General features: G+C 46.0%; 1 protein-coding gene across 3 annotated transcripts in view; it reads right to left on the minus strand.

The window, feature by feature from the left end:
* The window catches only part of LOC8024699 (zinc finger protein 84), a 55,776-nt gene extending 37,286 nt beyond the window's left edge, over window positions 1-18,490 (minus strand). The window contains exons 1-5 of one of the 3 annotated variants that reach the window (XM_042293326.1): window positions 18,263-18,478; window positions 18,085-18,202; window positions 12,525-12,647; window positions 6,137-6,259; window positions 3,711-3,836 (exon numbers count right to left, since the gene is read on the minus strand). In XM_042293326.1, the coding sequence (XP_042149260.1) occupies window positions 3,711-3,836; window positions 6,137-6,259; window positions 12,525-12,647; window positions 18,085-18,190 (478 nt within the window). In that variant the 5' untranslated portion in view covers window positions 18,191-18,202; window positions 18,263-18,478. Of the gene's footprint in view, window positions 1-3,710; window positions 3,837-6,136; window positions 6,260-12,524; window positions 12,648-18,084; window positions 18,203-18,262 lie in introns of all 3 variants that reach the window. The other 2 variants (XM_042293327.1, XM_029974138.4) reach the window with 2 other exon arrangements.
* Between the last annotated feature and the right edge of the window lie 72 nt (window positions 18,491-18,562).

Raw genomic sequence — 18,562 nt, forward strand, 5'->3', positions numbered from 1 at the left:
GCAATCGAAACGGAAGAGATCCCGCCAGATTAGTAGCATGGAATGATATAAGCCGTCTCGTGCTGCTTCTCAAGCGCTAGCGTGACGGAAGGGAGCATGCACCTGCACCCTTTTCTTTTTGTAAACAGAAGCGATATTGGTGGGCTTGGGGTATCGAGATAACGTTAACATTCGGGCATTTCGTGTGACCTCTCGCGAATTTGTATACTTTTTCTTTTAAGGTATGTTTGTTCGCCATCCCATCCGACCCCGCTCTCCGAAAAAAAATGGGTTGTTGCAATAAAACGTGACGAAGGCAAGCACTTCTCCATTACGAAGTATACTAAGATTTGCTCAGGACACTTTCGACAGGGTGACTACATTCCGAACGTCGCTAGTAAACGTCGCTACCTCAGACAGGAAGCAGTGCCGAGCATCAACACTTTCAACGTCGCGAAAAGGCCGCCCAGAAAGAAACCACGAGTACGACAGGCGCCGCCGCCAACGCCGAAGTTTTCCGCCGCTGATGCCGGAGTGACGAATGACGCAATCGCCGATCCGAGCAGCCAAGACGCGGTGAGCGAACCCGCTAGTGAAGAGGCAAGCTACGCATTCGCCGATCTGACCGGTGGACACGCGGCACCTGGGGCGTCGAGCCAGAAGAATGCAAGCGGCGAAATCGTCACTGTCAACGCTATGGAAGACTTCACCGCTGACTTCATGTGCCACGCAGTCGCAACTGAAGACAGCGTAGTGAACGATTGTAACATCGACGACTGCGTTAATGCTGCCACAGGCGCAGTCCTCGACCGGGCTGAAAGTCTGAAATGGGCGACAAACGTCTGGTCCACGAGACTGTTAGACTGCCAGCAGCAGCAGAGCTCGTACTCGCGATGCCGTACATGCTCATGGCGGCGTTGGCAGCGTCTCCCTCGTATAATGTGGCCAGCTGCACTTTTGAGCACCGTCAAGATGACGGTGATGATAGCTATTGAGGTGGCCAGACTGAATTTCGGAAAGGGTCTATTAAGCCAACCACATACACGGCGAAGCCGTGTACGTGGTTGGCTTAACTATGTGTATGTGGTTGTGGTTGGCTCGCCGCCTGGCCTCAGCAGCGATGCACATATGGGCGAAGGCCCCGGAGGCCGCACCTGCGCCAAGCCAACCAAACCCGCACCACATGGCTGCACGCCCACAAGCACGGATGGTACGCACGCTGCCCACACGTGTGTGTGACTCCTGGACAACATACATATAGGTGACATTCACTTGACGTCACTCGCTAGGTTCGCTGGCATCGCCCACCACGGTCGCCATCTTCGAGGTCTCTTGCTATCGCGAATGCCATCTGGCCGGACCTTTTGAGCGTGGTTTAGCAGTATTTTACAACTTTAAAGGGTCTTTTTGATCGAAACTAGGGGTTATTCTTATACTTTGGTGCTTTTGAAGCGCCGTGGGAGTATTTTTTGTGTGTTTTAGTTCGTTTTTGTCGCTATCGGACTCGTTTACCGCGGCCGCGGTGCTCCCTCGGCTCCATGAAGCGCTCCGTGTTGCCCGCCGTGCCGACGGCGGTAGCTCTTGCAAGAACTAATTTTTCTACTTTGGTGCTTTTGTAGCACGGTGTGATTACTTTGTTTTGTTTTGCTAGTTTCTTTATTGTTTTTCTCTAGCGGATTTTCTGTACTACGGCCGTGTAACCGTGTTGCTCCATCGCCGCTGTGTCGTACATACGTCGTGCCTTCGGTGTTCGTTCCTGTGCGGCTCACAGAGTGCGCAGCTTATGAAAAATGCGGCGCATTTTTCATTAGCCCAAGCGATTTAAAAACCGCATGTTAGCGATTTGGCGAGCGGGAAGACAAGCGACGGCGACCCGCTTCGCTGCCGCTGGGTCACTCGCGCGACGAGGCAAACCGCATGAAAGCGACGGGAGCAGACCAAGGCGATGAGCGCTAAGTTTTCTAGAAATCCCAAAACCGAGCTACGCGACGAGTGACAGAGAAGGGTGAACCGCATGTAAGCGATTTAGCGAGCGAGGGCGACAGCGACGGGAGTCGGCGACGAGCGACGGAGATTTCTCGCGGTCGGTCGTCGCGTCGCTCGGTTTTTGGATTTCTAGAAAGGGTCGCTCATCGCCTTGGTCGCTTGCTCCCGTCGCGCGAGTGACCGAGCGACAGCGAAGCGGGTCGTCGTCGCTTGTCTCGTCGCTGTCGCTCGTCTCGTCCCGTCCCGTCGCTCGTCAAATTTCTTACATGCGGTTCAGCCTTTACACACGATACTCGGCGGCAACAAAGAAAACGGCCCGCCCCCGAGACCAACTTTTCTTCTCTCTTCTGTTCTACGAAGCTTCAACGATATGAAATTAGCACACACTAGCAGCGGACGACCGCGTAGCGTATACCCAAGCCAGCCAAACCGAGACCTCGAAGATGGCGGATCGACGGTGGCGCTCCCTGGCAAAATCGAACCTGCAGGCTCAGTGAATACCACCTATAAAGATATCTATTGATACTATTTTTTGACACATGATATTTCCTATTAGTGTTAGAAAACAGTGAAACATTGATAAATTGTCTAAGAATTTGTAAGGTCACGTGATATATTAACTTTAAAACAACAATAAAATGTAACCTCTTTATTTCTATATGCTATGTTTACTTATAAGAACGCATAGTATGTACATAGAAACGAATTATATCACTATTTTATAAGTCACGTGACCTTTTGCGTGGATGGAGCCTTATCTCCTCCCGACTTGGCTACGTCCCCGCGCCTAAACGCAGCCTCGGCTTTTTTTTTTTTTTTTTGTTGCCTTTTGCAAGCTGTTTTATTTGCTTAGGCGAGGGCTCTCCGCTTATCTTTCTTATCTCCTTGCGCGCAGAGCGCGACGCACGACCCACCGTAACCAAACTGCGCTGTGCAAAAAAAAAAAAAAAAAGAAGAAAAAAAAAAGCTCTTTTTGTTTTCATTTTTTTCTCAATTCGGTAGCTCTTTTTTTTTTTTTTTTTTTTTTTTTGCCGCATTTCGCAAGCTGTTTTATTTGCTCAGAGGGCTTCTCCGCTCCTCTTTCTCCTTGCGCGCGGCGCGCGACCCCGTAACCAAAACTGCGCTGTGCAAAAAAAGAAAAAAAAAAGCTCTTTTTTTTTTTTTTTTTTCTTAGTTCCGTGTTGGTTTTTTTTTTCGTTTTTCGCAAGCTGCTTCGTTCGCTTAGAGCGCTTCTCTTTCTTTTACCTCCTTGCGCGCGGCGACGCGTGAACCCAAACTCCAGACTGCGCTGTGCAAAAAAAAAAAAAAAAAAAAAAAAGAAGCTCTTTTTTATGTTTTTTTTTTGCTTCCGTTGGATCTTTGCGAATTTTTTTAACGCCTTTTGAAAGGCGTTTTGTTCGCCCACGCTGCCCATCATTCGCGACCTCGCTGCACCAGGATAGAAAAGTGCGTTCATTTCGCGCGCGTGGGGGGAGGCGGTCAAAATTTTGACGTCCGAGTTCGGGGTGCATTTATTACGCGAGTGAAAAAAAAAGTCGAAATTTTGAGAGCCGACCTGGGGGGGGGGGGGGGGGGGGGGGGGGGGGGGGTGCGTTCATTACTTGAGTGTGTTCATTGTGCGAGTAACTACGGTAGCTGTCCTGCTGGTATTAGTATATTTCACTCTGCCCTAAGATATCCGAAGCCTGCCACCTATCCCTGCCAGAAGAATCGTTTCAACAAAGATGAATAGTGCAGAAGCTTGCCTTCAATCACGTGCAGACGACCGTCCTCCCAGAGGCCCCCCGGGTGTGGTGGCACTGATGATGTGCGGTCGAAGGTTCCAGAGCACGAGCCCTCGTGGATACGAAGATATGCCGAATCGTCCGGCTCTGTTTAAGGAGAAGCACATCTGCCATTCATTTTCCGTAGAATGCCGAAATGGAATTGGGATCGTCTGAACCTTGATCTAGCTTTTATAATTCACGTCTTCCTCCTCTTAACCTTGCTGTCCTGCCATGCTAGGCCAGGTCTCTCCAGGCACAGTGGCATCCCTCTGCAGTAAAACTGCAAGGATGAGAGTGGCAGCGAGAAGATGCTAGTTACACGAGCAATTTTTGCCACCGCTAGGTTCAATGAAGCTAAAGGGTGGTGCTACACAGCTGTTTCCTCCTCAGAAGCAAAATGACAGCCAGCAGAACTTCACCCAAACATTGAACTGGCACATTTTCAACCCTTACATTTATAGCAGAACTGAACGAAAAGTACATGTCAAATATCCTAATTCGATTAAGTCAAATTTTAGTATTTATATTTAATTCACAGTCAAACGTGTGATATTGACACACCGCTACTCTACAAATATTGGTGTGTATGAACTGCAAACTAATGAGCAACTTTATACCAAAATGCACGAGAACAAATTTCCGGTCTTTGTGAAATTTTAAAAGAAATGTGTGCCTTCCATAATTCCTTGTCTAGTCTACACCGCCACAACAGCTTTTGCTGCAGTGGCAGGCTAGGAATTGTTCATGGTTATCACTGGTGTGAATTTGAAAGTACTTCTTGACACAGACAGTTCAAACACAAAATATATTTTCTAATGGCTTTGAATATATTGAATATTGAATACAGTGAGCCTCAATGGTCACAATATAATTTTTTCTCAATCAGTTCTTTTTATTAAAGTATCCCAATTTTGTTTTGCTTATTTTTTATAAAAACTTTCTTTTGGGTGTACATCCAAAGGGAAGCCAGGGCTGCGGGGTCATCTGTAGTTACCTCGTAAAAAATGCGTCGACAAAAAAAGATCTAATGTTATCATAGACGCCCAGTATGATGCTGCAAAACAAACCTGGTGCCAATCTGATAATGCCCCAATAAAACAAGCAAGCTATAAAGTATATAATCCAATCCTAATTATGCCTCTGCCCCCCCCCCCCCCCCCCCCCCCCTTCTCCCCTTCCCCCAAAACAACTTGCTTCAATTTTTGCTACATTGCTCTGAGAAGGTGTACAACCTAGCTTAAACAGAACAGATCCCTTTCCAAAAATGTGCACCACCTACAGCACATGACAGCCCTCACTAAAGGTACAGGGATATCTCTTTAGAACCCATCACTCAAAATTCATACACAAGCGATTTTCCCCTCTCCCTTACGGCGAGCCAGGGGTACGCTAGCTGCTACGCCGATTATCCGATGACGCCATTATTTGGCCGTCTACTTTGAACGTACACCAAAATGAGTCCATTGCAGGGGTGGCCAAACAGACCAATGCAGAGCTACCAAAAATAACTATTTTAAGAGCTACAGTGAAAAAAGGGGGCGTGGCTTCTTAGGGTCTAGCCTTGTCCATCCATCCGGCGTCCGTGCTCACACCGACTGCACTTCCTCCGGGATCGGCCCACTTTTAAAAAAAAGAATGTACGCCCGCACGAAGGTTTGAACTCAGGACCGCTTGCTTACGAGGCAGACGTCTTAACCCCTACGCTACACTCCAACGTTGCATGTAGCGCTCAACATCTATACAGGAGAGGGCGCTGCGGTCAAATGCATATATAATCGCGTTAAACTTTGCATGCATTCGCTCAACGTTTATAGACGAGAGGGCGCTGAGGTCAAATGCTCAACTGCGTATATAACCACGATCCATACCACACATTTTCTTTTTTACATGGACCGTTGACTTAAACGGTGGAGATACGTTCCCACGGCTTCTAGCGGATCCAAGCTGATCCCCTAGAAGAACCACTGGCTCTGCATTTCACCGACTATAAAGCAGTAATAATGACGTCGAAACGCAACCCGGAACTCAGCACTACATATGAGCAATAAAAAAAAATCAGCACCATCAGCACTACCTATGAACAATAAAATCAGTATCATCAGCACCACCAGAGCTTCACCCCAATCAACATCATTCACCACGTGGAGATGCGGCCTTTTTTTTTTTGTCGAGATTTTGATTTTACCGCCTTTTTTGTTGATCAAAGTGCCTCACGCCAGTATGTACAATGGCACAAGGCTGCCCAAAATGCAAGCAGTCTTTTATCCTATGACTTGTTTCTTCCGATGTTGCAGGGGGAGGGGAGGGATGTGCTTACTTAGGGGCTGAGAGACGCACCTGAACTCGTGAAGAGCTGCACTTAGGCCACCCCCGGTCTATGGGCTAGTGGTGTCTTTAACGCTCACCTTCTTTGACGGACACAGAGTCGTTGACAGGTCCCTCCCAGTGCAGCGGGGCGATGGACGCTCTACCGAAGTCGTCACAGTACATGCTTTCATCCGTCGGAGCAGGCAGCATCTCTTCCGGCTCTATCGAGGGCGACGCAAGAAAAACATTGCTGCGGGTCAGGTTGGAAGCAAGGCCACAGACATTAGTCACAACAAACAATTGTGCCACAACTTTGAAATAATAGTATGCATCTACAAAATGTACCTTAATCCTACGGGAGACCCGTAATGTGCACCGTGTCTTGAGCTCTGCCGAGTGTTTATTTACGAGTGGAATCGTCTGTTTCAGGGATTTATTTTTTCCTCAAGATTTTGTGTGCCTTAGCATTCATTTTCGATGTCTAACACAAAAAAAAAAAAGTAATTTAACGGGGATTGTTTTGAAGTAAATAGGACACAGGCATGGGGTTTCCCCAACCCCAAGGGAAGATACATTCCACCTGAATATTTAAAAAACATTCCCATACAGATAAAAGAAAGAAACAAAGCAAGGCGTGACGTTCCGAAGTAAACACAGCCTTGTGGACAGTTCACTGAGGGCCGTGCTGCGGGTGAACAAAAAATAAAGCTGCAGATAGTTTCTTCAGATCAACTTTGGGTGTTTCTTATTCAGAGACAGCTCTAATTCTGCGCTTTTCGTTTTCCCCAATTTGGATCTCCATTTTGATGGAGAAGCGAACCCCCCACCTCTGGGATCTCCATTTTGATGGAGAAGCAAACCTCCCCACCTCTCAGGTTCGCTCATAGGGTTTATCGGTACATATAAAAAACTCAAAACCCGATTCACGAGCTTTCCTGAGCTCGGGAGGCATGCCGAGCAGAGTATGTCTCCTGACTTTATGCGAAGCGCAAGTTTGTCTGCTCCTCAAAGCCAATCAGAGCTCGGCGTTCTGACGTCACCAAAACCCCCTGCAAAAGAAGCAAACGAACTTGCACTCCGCATAGAGAGGAATGAGGAACACTTAAATTTATTCTGGTGCCGAAGGGGACAGACTCGTAGGTGGGCGTACAACAGTTTCGTCACGTTGGTGATATGCTCTCCAACAATCTGCATTTGTTTATATGTAGGAGCCACCTCGACACGCCGAAAAAGGCACAGTCCACAGGTGTTGTGCAAACACGGGAGTTTGTGACATTACATTGCCTGATGCGATTATGCGACCATACAATGAGGTCATGCAATCCACCTATGCGCCCTGATTAGTTGTATGTAGCAGCCGTGAGCACTCTAGTTCGTGTCGTCAGGCTGGTGCACTGGTAAAGGCTGGTGAAAGACACATGCAGCATTGGGCTGCATGTGCCTTTCACCTTATAATGAATTATTCCAATTACGTAGTGATATTTAATTCATGTTGCCACAGTCACCTTGCGACGATTTTTCGTCATGTTTTCGTACCACTACTCTCATCTCACAAAACAGAGCACCACCACACTCAGTGTTAAAAAAGCCAAATCTCCCGATCATATAAGAGGACAGCCAAGACTGTTCTCTCACTAGCGGAGAGAAGGGAAATAGCTGTAACATGCACCATGCTCATCTCTACTTTGATGTCTAGCCAACTGCAGTAGAGTTAGCGGGGTGGTAAAGTTGAGAGCAGAGTGCGGCGAATCGCAAGCACCGACATTGGTGGCCCCGAGATAAAGAATGACAAAGAGAATGACAGATAACCATAGAAGGAAAGCAGCCGATAGGTTAGGCACTTTCGTTTGGCCACGACAAGTTGCAAGTCGTTCGAGTGCTTGTCAACTTTATTTCTTTTAATACAATGCATGACGCTGATATTTTCCTGCAAAATACAGCTAGGAAGGGCTAGGCACAGACCTTACGAGTTATGCCTTGCTGCTTCTTTGTGTATATCAAAGCGTCACCAGCAATATGGGCCCAACAAACCCATTAATGTCCACGTTTATATTCCGCCATTCCGAAGCGGCCGAAAGGCATTTAAAGATGGTGGACCCTTTCCTTCAGGCTCGATTTCACCTCAAGGACCACAATATAAAAAGTGTGGAGCCTTTTTATATTGTGCATTTTAGATTGGCTATATCTATACGCTCCGTGCGGGAACTATAGGGGGCGCTTTGAAAAACACGCGTAGCGCCGCTAGCGGAGGAGCTGGCGTTCGACAGTGAGGCGCACTCAACAGCCTGCGGCGCCTTTTCGCATGCGAAGCTGTGGCGGCGGAAGCGCGCACCGACGAAACTTTTGCTCTTTGAGCCGATACGTTGAGGGTGACGTTGCATGAGTGCTGGGGCAGACCTAGAAAGGGCATCTAGCTGTTCTCCACTTCTTGTATATTGAGTTTGAGTCGTCATTAGGGGTAATTTCTCTAGTTGCGGCCGAAAAAGGGGTTGGAGCCATTTTCCGAAGAGCAACACCATAATTGCTCTGAGTGGGAAATTTGTTTCGCTCGTCACTGTAAACGGGACTGCTGGAACGATGATATTTGGAAGCGAGTGAGATGTTCACTAAGTTTGTGCACGAAGTGTGCCAAGCTTCATTAAGACGCAGAAGGTGTGAAAGTTATGTTTCTTACGAATAAAGAAATAAAGCTGTACGGGATATCCAATATTGGACCCAAAATGTTGTGTTATAGCCGGGCTGTGCGAAGTGCAGATTTGGGCACACAGGTACTTGGACTTGACTGTAACATGATACAGCACTTATTATACCAAAAAGAAATGGCATAGGGAAACCAGGTGGAAATTTGGTTTGGGCGGCGTAATTCAATGGTAACCGGTTTTGACAATGAAAGGGCTGTCAAGAGAATACCACTTGTCGTGGGAGGTGGAGACTTTACAGGTAGGAAGGGACTAGTGGACTGTGCTCCCAATTGAAACAACTTTACGAAAGGTGGTTTTAAAGTCAAGAAAACAAAGTTGTCGGCCAACACACGGTTTGGCCGTCAAAGGCTTTTGCGGTCAGCTGTTGTGTAATAACCTGTTGCCGTTGCGCGAGGTGCTGATTTTCGGCACACAGGTACTTTGACATGACTGCAACTTGACACAACACTTATTATACCAAAAAGAGGTGGCATAGCGAAACCAAGTGAAAATTTAGTTTGGGCGGCGTAACTAAATGGGAACCAATTTTGACCGTCAAAGGCTGTCAAGATAATACCACTCATCGTGGGAGGTGCACACTTCACAGGTAGGAAGGGACCAGTGGACGGTACTTCTAGTTCGAACAACTTTGTGATAGGTGGCTCTAAAGCAGAGAAAAAAAATGTTGTCTATAGAACTCGGGGTGTCAGTGTTTTCACATCCAAAAGGAGGCTGATCAAAAAAGAAAGCACACCACATAAACTTCCATACTCAATCGTCGATTCTCCAGTGATTCCGAGTTTCATTGTATTTTTCCTTTGATTCATATTTGTCACTTTTTTTTTACTGTTCGAATTTTTCTGCATGAAGTACAGATTGCGTGCCATACTTGTCCGGAAATATCATTGACACGTACGATGGGGACGAAACTTCTTTGGAGGGCATTCCTCCAACGAAATTGGCACTGCATACCCGCGAGTGTGGGATGGCATTTCAGTTCGAGCTGAGATATGTAGGCGTTACTGGTACGAAAACAAACGCAGAGTGCAAAGAGGCAGTGTAGAATATGTCAGCCGTGCCGACACAGTGGCAGATATGATCGGGAGACTGAATTTCTCGTGTAGTATGGCACGGGTCCATCGTTGTCGCTGTCCCACAAAACATAAACGAGGTGAAAAACGGTGAAACTTTGTCCCCACATGATACGACGCATGACTATTGAGGTACTTAACGACGCAGCACCGGCAGCACCTCATGCTGTGAACCCAGCGCAACCGCACCGCTCCGACTTCAATGCGTACCAACGTACGTGGCGTGGTTTCGGTTTCGTTTTCTCTGGGGTTCTCACTGCCTACCTTCGGTAACGGCCGCGCGGCGGCGCGCCAGTAGCGTCGCACGGAGTGTATACATAAAGTACCGAGTGTTCTGAGTTCATTTTTCGTGCAATCCGAAGGGTGTTTTTTTAAGTTCATTTTTTGCCAAAATATTGGTGTATACCGTATTTACTCGCAGAATGAACACACTTTTTTTTTCGAAAAATCAATGCAAAGTCGGGGGGGCATTCATTACGCGAAGTAAAATTTTTGCGTCCATATTTATTCGCATAATGAACGGTCCTTTTATCCTGAAAAATCGAAGTAATCTCTTTGCGCGCAGCGCCCGACCCCGTAACCAAACGAAGCTGTGCAAAAACAAAAAAAAAAAAAAACTCTTTGTTTCGATGATATTGTAGTGAGTGCGCAGGCGAGCTGGTGGACTGTTCCTTTTTCTTCTACTTTGAAACTTCCTCTTTTCCTGCCTCAGTCTCAGGCTAACATCACAATGGCTCTTTGTTTCCTTTTTCTCTTAGTTCCTTAAGTTTTTTCGTTTTTTTTTTCTTTCTTTTTTTTTTTTTTTTTCCGCCTTTCGCAAGCTATTTTGTTTCCTTAGGCGAGGGCTCTCCGCTTATCTTTCTTATCTCCTTGCGCGCGGCGCGCGGCGCGCGACGCACGACCCCCCCCCCCCCCCCCCCATAACCAAACTGCGCTGTGAAAAAAAAAAAAAAAAAAAAAAAAGCTTCTCTTTTTTTTTTTTTTTTTTTTTCTCAGTTCCAAAGATTGTTTTTTAACCATTTCCGTCGTTTACCCTGAGACTGGGATTTTTTTGAAGAGCAGAAGTAGCAGAAAAAATAGACAGGTCTGAGACCTGTCTGTTTTTTCTGTTACTTGCTCGCTGTTACTACTCGCAAGCTGTTTTGTTTGCTTAGAGGGCTTCTCCGCTCCTCTTTCTTACCTCCCTTTGCGCGCGGCGCGCGACCCCCCCGTAACCAAACTGCGCTGTGCAAAAATAAAAAAAAAAAAAAAAATTTTGTTTTTGCTTTTTTTCAGTTCCATGTTTTTTTTTTTTTTTTTTTTTCCTTTTTGCCGCTTTTCGCAAGCTGTTTTGTTCTAGAGCGCTTCTCTTTCTTATCTCCTTGGGCGCGGCGACACGCGAACCCAAAATCCAGACGCTGTGCAAAAAAAAAAAAAAAAAAAAAAACTCCTTGCAAAAAAAAAAAAAAAAAACCTTCTCTCCGTGTTTTTTTTTTTCTTGCTTCCGTTGGATCTTTGCGAATTTTTTAACGCCTTTTGCAAGGCGTTTTGTTCGCCCACGTTGCCCATGCATTCGCGACCTAGCTGCACCAGGATAGAAAAGTGCCTTCATTTCGCGCGCGTGGGGGGAGGGGGTCAAAATTTTGACGTCCGAGTTAAGGGTGCGTTTACTGCGCGAGTGAAAAAAAAGTCGAAATTTTGAGAGCCGACTTGGGGGATGCGTTTATTGTGCGAGTAAATACGGTACTGGATTTTGTTTTTGTTAAATTCTGAATTTTCAAGATTTCAGAAATCAGTCTTCAATTTTTTTTTTTTAATCCTGATCTAAATTCATAAGAAATGTTCAGTCTCAAACAATATTTTTTCAGCTGGATTTGGCGTAAGTGCCCTCGACATTGGTAATACAAACTGTTCAATGACCAAACTTGAAAACAACTGGTACTTGAATGAATGTTGATAGTTTAAGGTCTGTGAAATGACAGACATCATAGCTGGGAAACTCGCTTTGTTATTTGTACCATTCCACCACCCTTCCCTGCGCGGCTGCACAGTCCTGGGGAAGTGGCAAAGTAAGTAGAAGTCTCAGCTGCCCATCCCCCCGCTCCCATAAAATCTACAGGTTCATAACTTTCGCTGGCATAGCAACACAACCCCTCTTTCCCCTAAAAAGCAAAAATGCTATAGTCCTACTTGAAAACCCGAACAGTGACTTTTGTTGTGGCCCAGAAGCAAAATGACCCATTGTCCTGACCAGACCTTGAGGAGATAAGCGGTACACGCTCTTTTGACAATCATTTGAGATTTGACAGAAAACTGGGAAAGTCTATCTTCAGCACCAGTGACTGAGCTCTAATCAAACCTTTTTTTTTTTTTTTGTGGAATACCACTTCTGTTTTTTAGATTGTGATTCCGAAATGTGGAGAGTGTGGGATAAATTAGTTTTTTTCGAATTTCTGGATTTATCCGAAGACACGGAACCCCCATTATCTTATTATGATGTACATGCTTCAAATGCCAAAAGCATTGTTTCCATCCCCCGACCACCATTCTTGTCAGAACTACTTTGTGCAAAGCACGAACGATGCGCAAAACTTGCTTTTCTCGACGTGACGAGTATAGATACTTAAATTAACTCTATGTGGTAGCGTCGTGGTGCGTGAAAACAACAGAATCGCACTCCCCATTGGTTGCTCAACTTATAGAGCGGCTAGAGTAGTGCTCCAAAAGGATCTTGCCTTTCTTCACCACAATGGAAGCTGCCTGGCCTACGTTCGGGTACTCATGGGAAAGGGACGGGAACCCGGCGTTTCCGCAATGCCGGCCCTCGATGGTCGAAGCGGCAGACTCTCCATCTTGCTCTGTCAGAGAGAACACGAAGGCAACTTGCACGTCGACTTAACACTCAGTCTTGGAAACAGGCAGGGAGTCATACGCTCAATCAACATTGGCCCAAACTATAAAGTTCAAACTTCCTTTTTTTTTTTTGTCATTCGCCAGTTCCATACTTTCCAAAGGCACCGCTACGTCCCGTTTACCCCACTTTCCATCCTGTTAATGTGAACTTAGGTCTCCTTAGTATGAAAGTATGGAATATATATATATATATATATATATATATTGTGTGATCCTGCTTACTTATTTTAACTGCAAAGGTGGTGTTCTGCTGGGGCACTCTGCCACAGTCCTCAAAAAGTGCACTTTCGTCCATCAAAGCAGGTGGTAGCATCGTCTCTGGCACTGTTGAGGACGGCCCAAAGGTGTTGACCAACAGTTTAGCGAAACACTCTCTGTTTGCTGGTTTGAAAAAAATTATGTACCCGCCCAGGGGTGGCCAGATTGCATACGGCTAGGGCCACAGACCAAACTACAAGAGTTCAAAGAACAGCAGGAAAAAAAAAAAAAAGAAAGTGGGGGGGAGGGACAAATTTTAACAAGAAATGATCAACAAATAGCGCCAGGCAGCAGAATGTTTCTTCAACCGCTAAGCAAAAACAAATGCATGGTTCGCCAGCCAGCCACTGCATCTGATGCCCATTCTGCATGTACCGTTCGAAATTCTTTCTAGAACAATAAAGGAAACAGAGTTACTGGGCACATCTATGTGTCAAAAAGCAGTCCAGCTGTATGTACGAAGCACAGCACAAGACTGCCAAGACTGTGAGCTTTCTTTTTTAATTCTAGAACTCTTTTCATCCAGGGGACACAGGAGGAAAAGGGGCAAGCTTATCAGGGGGTCGCGAAAAAAAGGGGGATGGGCGCTTGTCCTGTCGTCAATTTTACATATCAATGTACTGTGCACATTTTCTCAGATCTTACAAATTTAAGTATGGGCGCTTAGTGTGGTATGGGCGGATGTGCGGTATTCTACGGTAGGTCTCAAGCACATTACCTTTGTTGTTCATTGCACTCGTTGGTTCGAAAGGAGTGAATTAGCTTATTTTACTAGGCTCTTTTAAAGGGACACTGACAGGGTATTGATGCTTACCAAGGCTTTTATTTGTGCATGACATACGAGATCCCAACTACCCTGAAAACAATTTGCAGCTCGAAATTCTTTTTTCTTTCTGCCCAAAAACCACCAATCAAGAAGTGGCCGGTTTGAGTCGCGCTCCCTCTCTTCTCTGTAGTCACATGCCGTTTTCTATGGTTTAGACACAACCACCAAATACAATCGAAGTCGTGGCTCATCGAAGGCACGCACTCAATATTAAAAGTAGAAAAGAAATATGATACCCATTTTTTTTTGGCTTCTAAAATGCTGCAAATACGTTGACTGAAAAAAAAAAAGTTGCACAGCCACCTGATTTTATTGTCAATATCCAATCAATATCAAAATATTGATTGGGTAGTCTTCTGACACCATAATAAACATCTTGGCAAAAAGAAAATTTAAAAAAATTTGGAGGCGTTAGTGTCAGATTAAGGGCAGGCCTGGGAGGGGCGGTAGGCATTCGGCTGGTGGGGGAGGAGGGGGGGGGGGGGGGAGATGCTCGGATATGGCGTTACGTTGCCTAGATATATTTTGTTGACCCAACATTTGCTATTTCACCAAAAACTAAACTTTTGGCTGGTGTATATCAATGATTTTATTTAAAAAAAGTTTACCACGGGGAGTTTGGGGGAGGGGGCAATAACCCCCCCTCCCCCCCCTCTCCCTTCAATCCCAAATCCGCCCCTGATCAGTGTCCTTTTAAAGTAGCGGTGCAATGATTTTCAGACTTTGGCCAATTAACTGCGGAAATTAATCTGTGTCACCCATCGCACGAAGAACAGAAAACGGTATTTTCTTTCGAGCGCTAGTTTTTACGTAAAAAATGAAACAAATCGAAGGTCAAAGTGCGCCTCGATTCTCCTCGTCGCCTTTCGAGTGACGTTCTCTGGGGGATCACGTGGTTTCCCCTTGGGTTCTCTCTTCAGAGACCCCAGTAGCTTCCTCTGCGATTATTGACTTATAAAGGATTAGCATCATCGAAGGTCGCGGCTAGCGATCGGCACAAAAGACGGTTCGCCACGGGGGCAATGGCGAGCGTAGCAGCGGAGGGGGACAGGTTTTGTTCACTTCCGTGTATTCCCCAGAGTATGTCACACATCAGTTCCGTTAACCACCACAAGCAACTGCAGGTCGGAAAATATTTTGTTTACTTCTTTGCAATTAGGCACCGGAATAGCAGTTTTTCAGAGCAAGGTGACGCATTTTTGGTCACTTGTGCTTGAATAAATATAAAAAATACAAACTGCCAATTCTTTCAACACCAAAAATCGTTGCACTACCCTTTTAAAAGAAAGACAAGTAAACATTTGTCTGGCTTAAATGGATTAAAGCAGTGGTCTCAAACTCATTTGAGTATGGGGGCCAGATAGCCCACACCGGAAAGGTCGAGGGCCCACATAAGACAGGGAGGGGGAGAAGGATAAATATTTTAGAAACCAGACCTTCTGCTCCCTGCTTTTTGTAATCTCACAATGTTGCCACTGACATCTATAGATTTGATTAGACAATAACTAAAATGACACCGTACCGCCAAAGTGTTGGCATTTTTAATAGAACAAGAGTGCAAGTACACTGTCGTTCCTGTTGCTCAATTCACCCATAAACCCATAAATTAACCAAGCTCAACATGTGTCTAGAAAAACAATCAGTTAATTTGACAGCTCTTGCTTTCGTGACGTTTTGTATTCCATCGCTCTGAACAAATACTTGTCTTTTTAATTGTGATATTTTTTAATGCGAGAATCAAGAGCTCGTAGCTTTTTCTTTGGTAGTTGTTTCCTGCTAATGAAGAACTCGAGCAGCCAAGATGCATTCTTCAGTGAAGAGCTCGCGCGCTTGCAGCCTAGTAGCGGAATTGTTGTACTATACAAAAAGCTGGGAATCAAAAATTAAGTGAAACAAATGGCAAAAGAAAAAAGGTAAGTATGAACTATGTGAATACGTTAAAAGATCTGAGCTACTTTTCCAGCGAAATGTATCGGCAAGATGAGATCGCGATGGTGCATGCCAATTCTAAGACTTGACACATAGAAACCGGGACTCGTAGCCGGTTATCTGCGGGCCGCGTTCCAAAGAGGCCCGTGGGCCACGTGTTTGAGACCCCTGGATTAGAGGTTCCGTCCAATGCAATAGCACGTGTAGGGGTTTTAGCGAGCAGCATTTGCTATCAAAATGATAAGCAATATGACATGCGACAAAGAAATTGTGAATGTCTAAAGAAATTCTCTTCTTAGTCCATGTACCTCTGGACAGGCACGTGCCCCCCCCCCCCCCCCCCCCCCCCCCCCGAAGCCATTTATTTTGCTGGGACCTCCTCTCCCCCTCATACAGCATTTTGTCATGGGCGGCCCCCCTCCCCCGAAACAAAATCCTGGCTACATGCCTGCCTCTGGACAAACCTAACAGAAAGGGACATGCAAGGTGCAGGGCACATCCTCTTTCTTGCTTGGCGACTGTACGAATGTAGTGTAATACTCAAATCTCAATAAATTAAGATGTCAAAGTTGAAGACATGAATCCAACATGGAGACGAAATGCGACAGTAGCATTTTTCTTTTTGTCTTTTTGCATTTCGACTTAAAGGGGTACTCCGGCGATTTCTTCATGGTCCCCGATTTGCTTGAAATTTTGCTAGACTCGCCAAATGACATTGCTCAAATAGTATCCCAAATATTAGGTTAAAATAATTGTTTTTCACGAAGTTATTGAATTTACAATTTTGGACCTCACCGTGTTTTTCAAACTGAAAGTCTCTACTGGCAACAATGAAAAAGTGACGTCAGTGGAATTGCAGGGGTTCACTCTTTGGACTGTAGAATGTGTTCCCAACTGACTCGAAGCAGTTTCATGGTGTCAAATGAATGCTTTGGAAGCTTGCTCCAGGACCTGTGCTCCAGCACGGAACAAATGATTGGCATATTCTATTTTTTAGACTGCTCGCTCGACTGGCAAGCCTGTCCGCCACCGACATCACAGCACTGAAAAGTGTGTGTATATTTGAATGTTGGTTTTTGCATCATTTTCATTTGCCGATTTTGCAATAACTATTATGAATTTCGCGATACTAAATAGCATACCGGAAAGGGTAAAGGCCGGGGACTCAGAAAATATAGTTAGTTGTGGTAGCTCAAAAAATCGCCGGAGTACCCCTTTAAAGGGCAACCCCACTCAATTCCGAAAATTTCGGGACAATGAGTGATTTCGCATTAAAAAGCCCCAATAAAAGACACTAAATCATTTGCTTTGCGAAAAATGGGATATATATTTTTAAACCTAATTTTAAACACAAGCAGAAATCGAAACCGAAACTTTGGCTCTGTCCGGCAACATTGGTACGAGGTATGAGACGTCACATTATTGACCATCGACACAACGATGAGCAGGATTGGGGCTAGCGTGTGCAAGGAGCAAACGTCGTCTGCACCACACTCTTCACCACGTTTTGGTGCCTACGACATTCGAGGACGTCTCCACAACTGTGGCATAAGTCTGTGCATGTAGTGTCCGTAGTGTGGACGAAACTCCGAGACAATAATCACAAACGGTGAGACGAGGACGACGGTTGCGATGCGGGAGACGGCGTTAACGGGCAGGGCGGCCGAACGGCTCCCAAGAGGCGTGCTGCGCAGGCGTGTTACACCAACCACGTGGACACCGATGATCACCGAGAGTTAACGTTGCTGATGTCACTCGTTACACTTGCCCCGAAGAAGTAAAAACAAGCAAAAGGGGGCAATGGTGATGACATTTACCTGAATGTTGGCTACGCCCGTGCCGTAGCCTTGACTGCACTATTGGTTGCGAATCAATTCGCCCACTCGAGTCAACCGATTTCGGCAGCTTGGCGAGTCACAAAGTTTGTCGGACGGTTTAAGAAACAGACAGAACTACGCCGTCATATTTGACGTGCGGTCTTCCTAAGTGATATTGAAGAGGACAGAAGAGGAAGAGGACAAAAATGAAGCGGAGTTTTTAAGAAAATTTCACGTGGCAATTACGCAACTTCAACGGATGGCCTCCATCAAACACAAACACTGCTTCCTCTCACAGAGCCCTCCACTCTTCCCACTTTGGCATAGCGAACACTGTAGAAGGCGAGTGGAGAGGAGGAAACTACCAATCACGGCGAGTATTGTGCTTTCGTTTACCCCCCAACCTCGACTAATGATAGCGAGCGCTTGGCATGCCTCGTCGTTGCGCGTTTTGATTGACACGCTCCTCCCTGCGTTCCGACGTGCCGAAGACGCCTTTCGGAAGACTTGCTCGCCGTATAAATACCTGCGCGATGGCCAAAGGCTACTCACCGGCACGATCGCGGGGCGGTTTTCTGCCGCCTTCCGCAGTCTGCGTTGCCTTGAGCTGCGATGTTGTCTGGACGCCCTCTTCCAGCCGGGCTTTCGCCGGCTTCATTGCGAAGGCCAACTAAGTAACCAAAAAAATCTTAAAAAAAAAAAAAAAAAAAAATCTTCGGAATTTACTTACACCTCTCAGTCTGGTATTAGAAGACTCCAAAGCAAAGCACGGGGTACGAGTGGAGCGTTATGTGCTCTGCGCGAAAGAGGTTCTTTGCTCTGCTTAGAGCAGAGGATAGCGGGACGGTGTAGACCTGCGCGACGCGCGGACCCCGACTGGTCCGATCACAGGTTCCGATCGTTCCGATTATCGACAGGCCCACAGTTGTTGACAGGCCTGCTCACTGCCTGCTTTCTTGCCTTCTTGCGTTGCCACAAGCCGGATTGGAGTGTCTTGCTCTTTTGGATTCCGACTTAATTACAATAAAAA

This window comes from Ixodes scapularis, unplaced genomic scaffold, assembly GCF_016920785.2.
Source record: "Ixodes scapularis isolate PalLabHiFi unplaced genomic scaffold, ASM1692078v2 PGA_scaffold4__175_contigs__length_147842914, whole genome shotgun sequence".
In the NCBI taxonomy this organism is placed as follows: Eukaryota; Metazoa; Arthropoda; class Arachnida; order Ixodida; family Ixodidae; genus Ixodes; species Ixodes scapularis.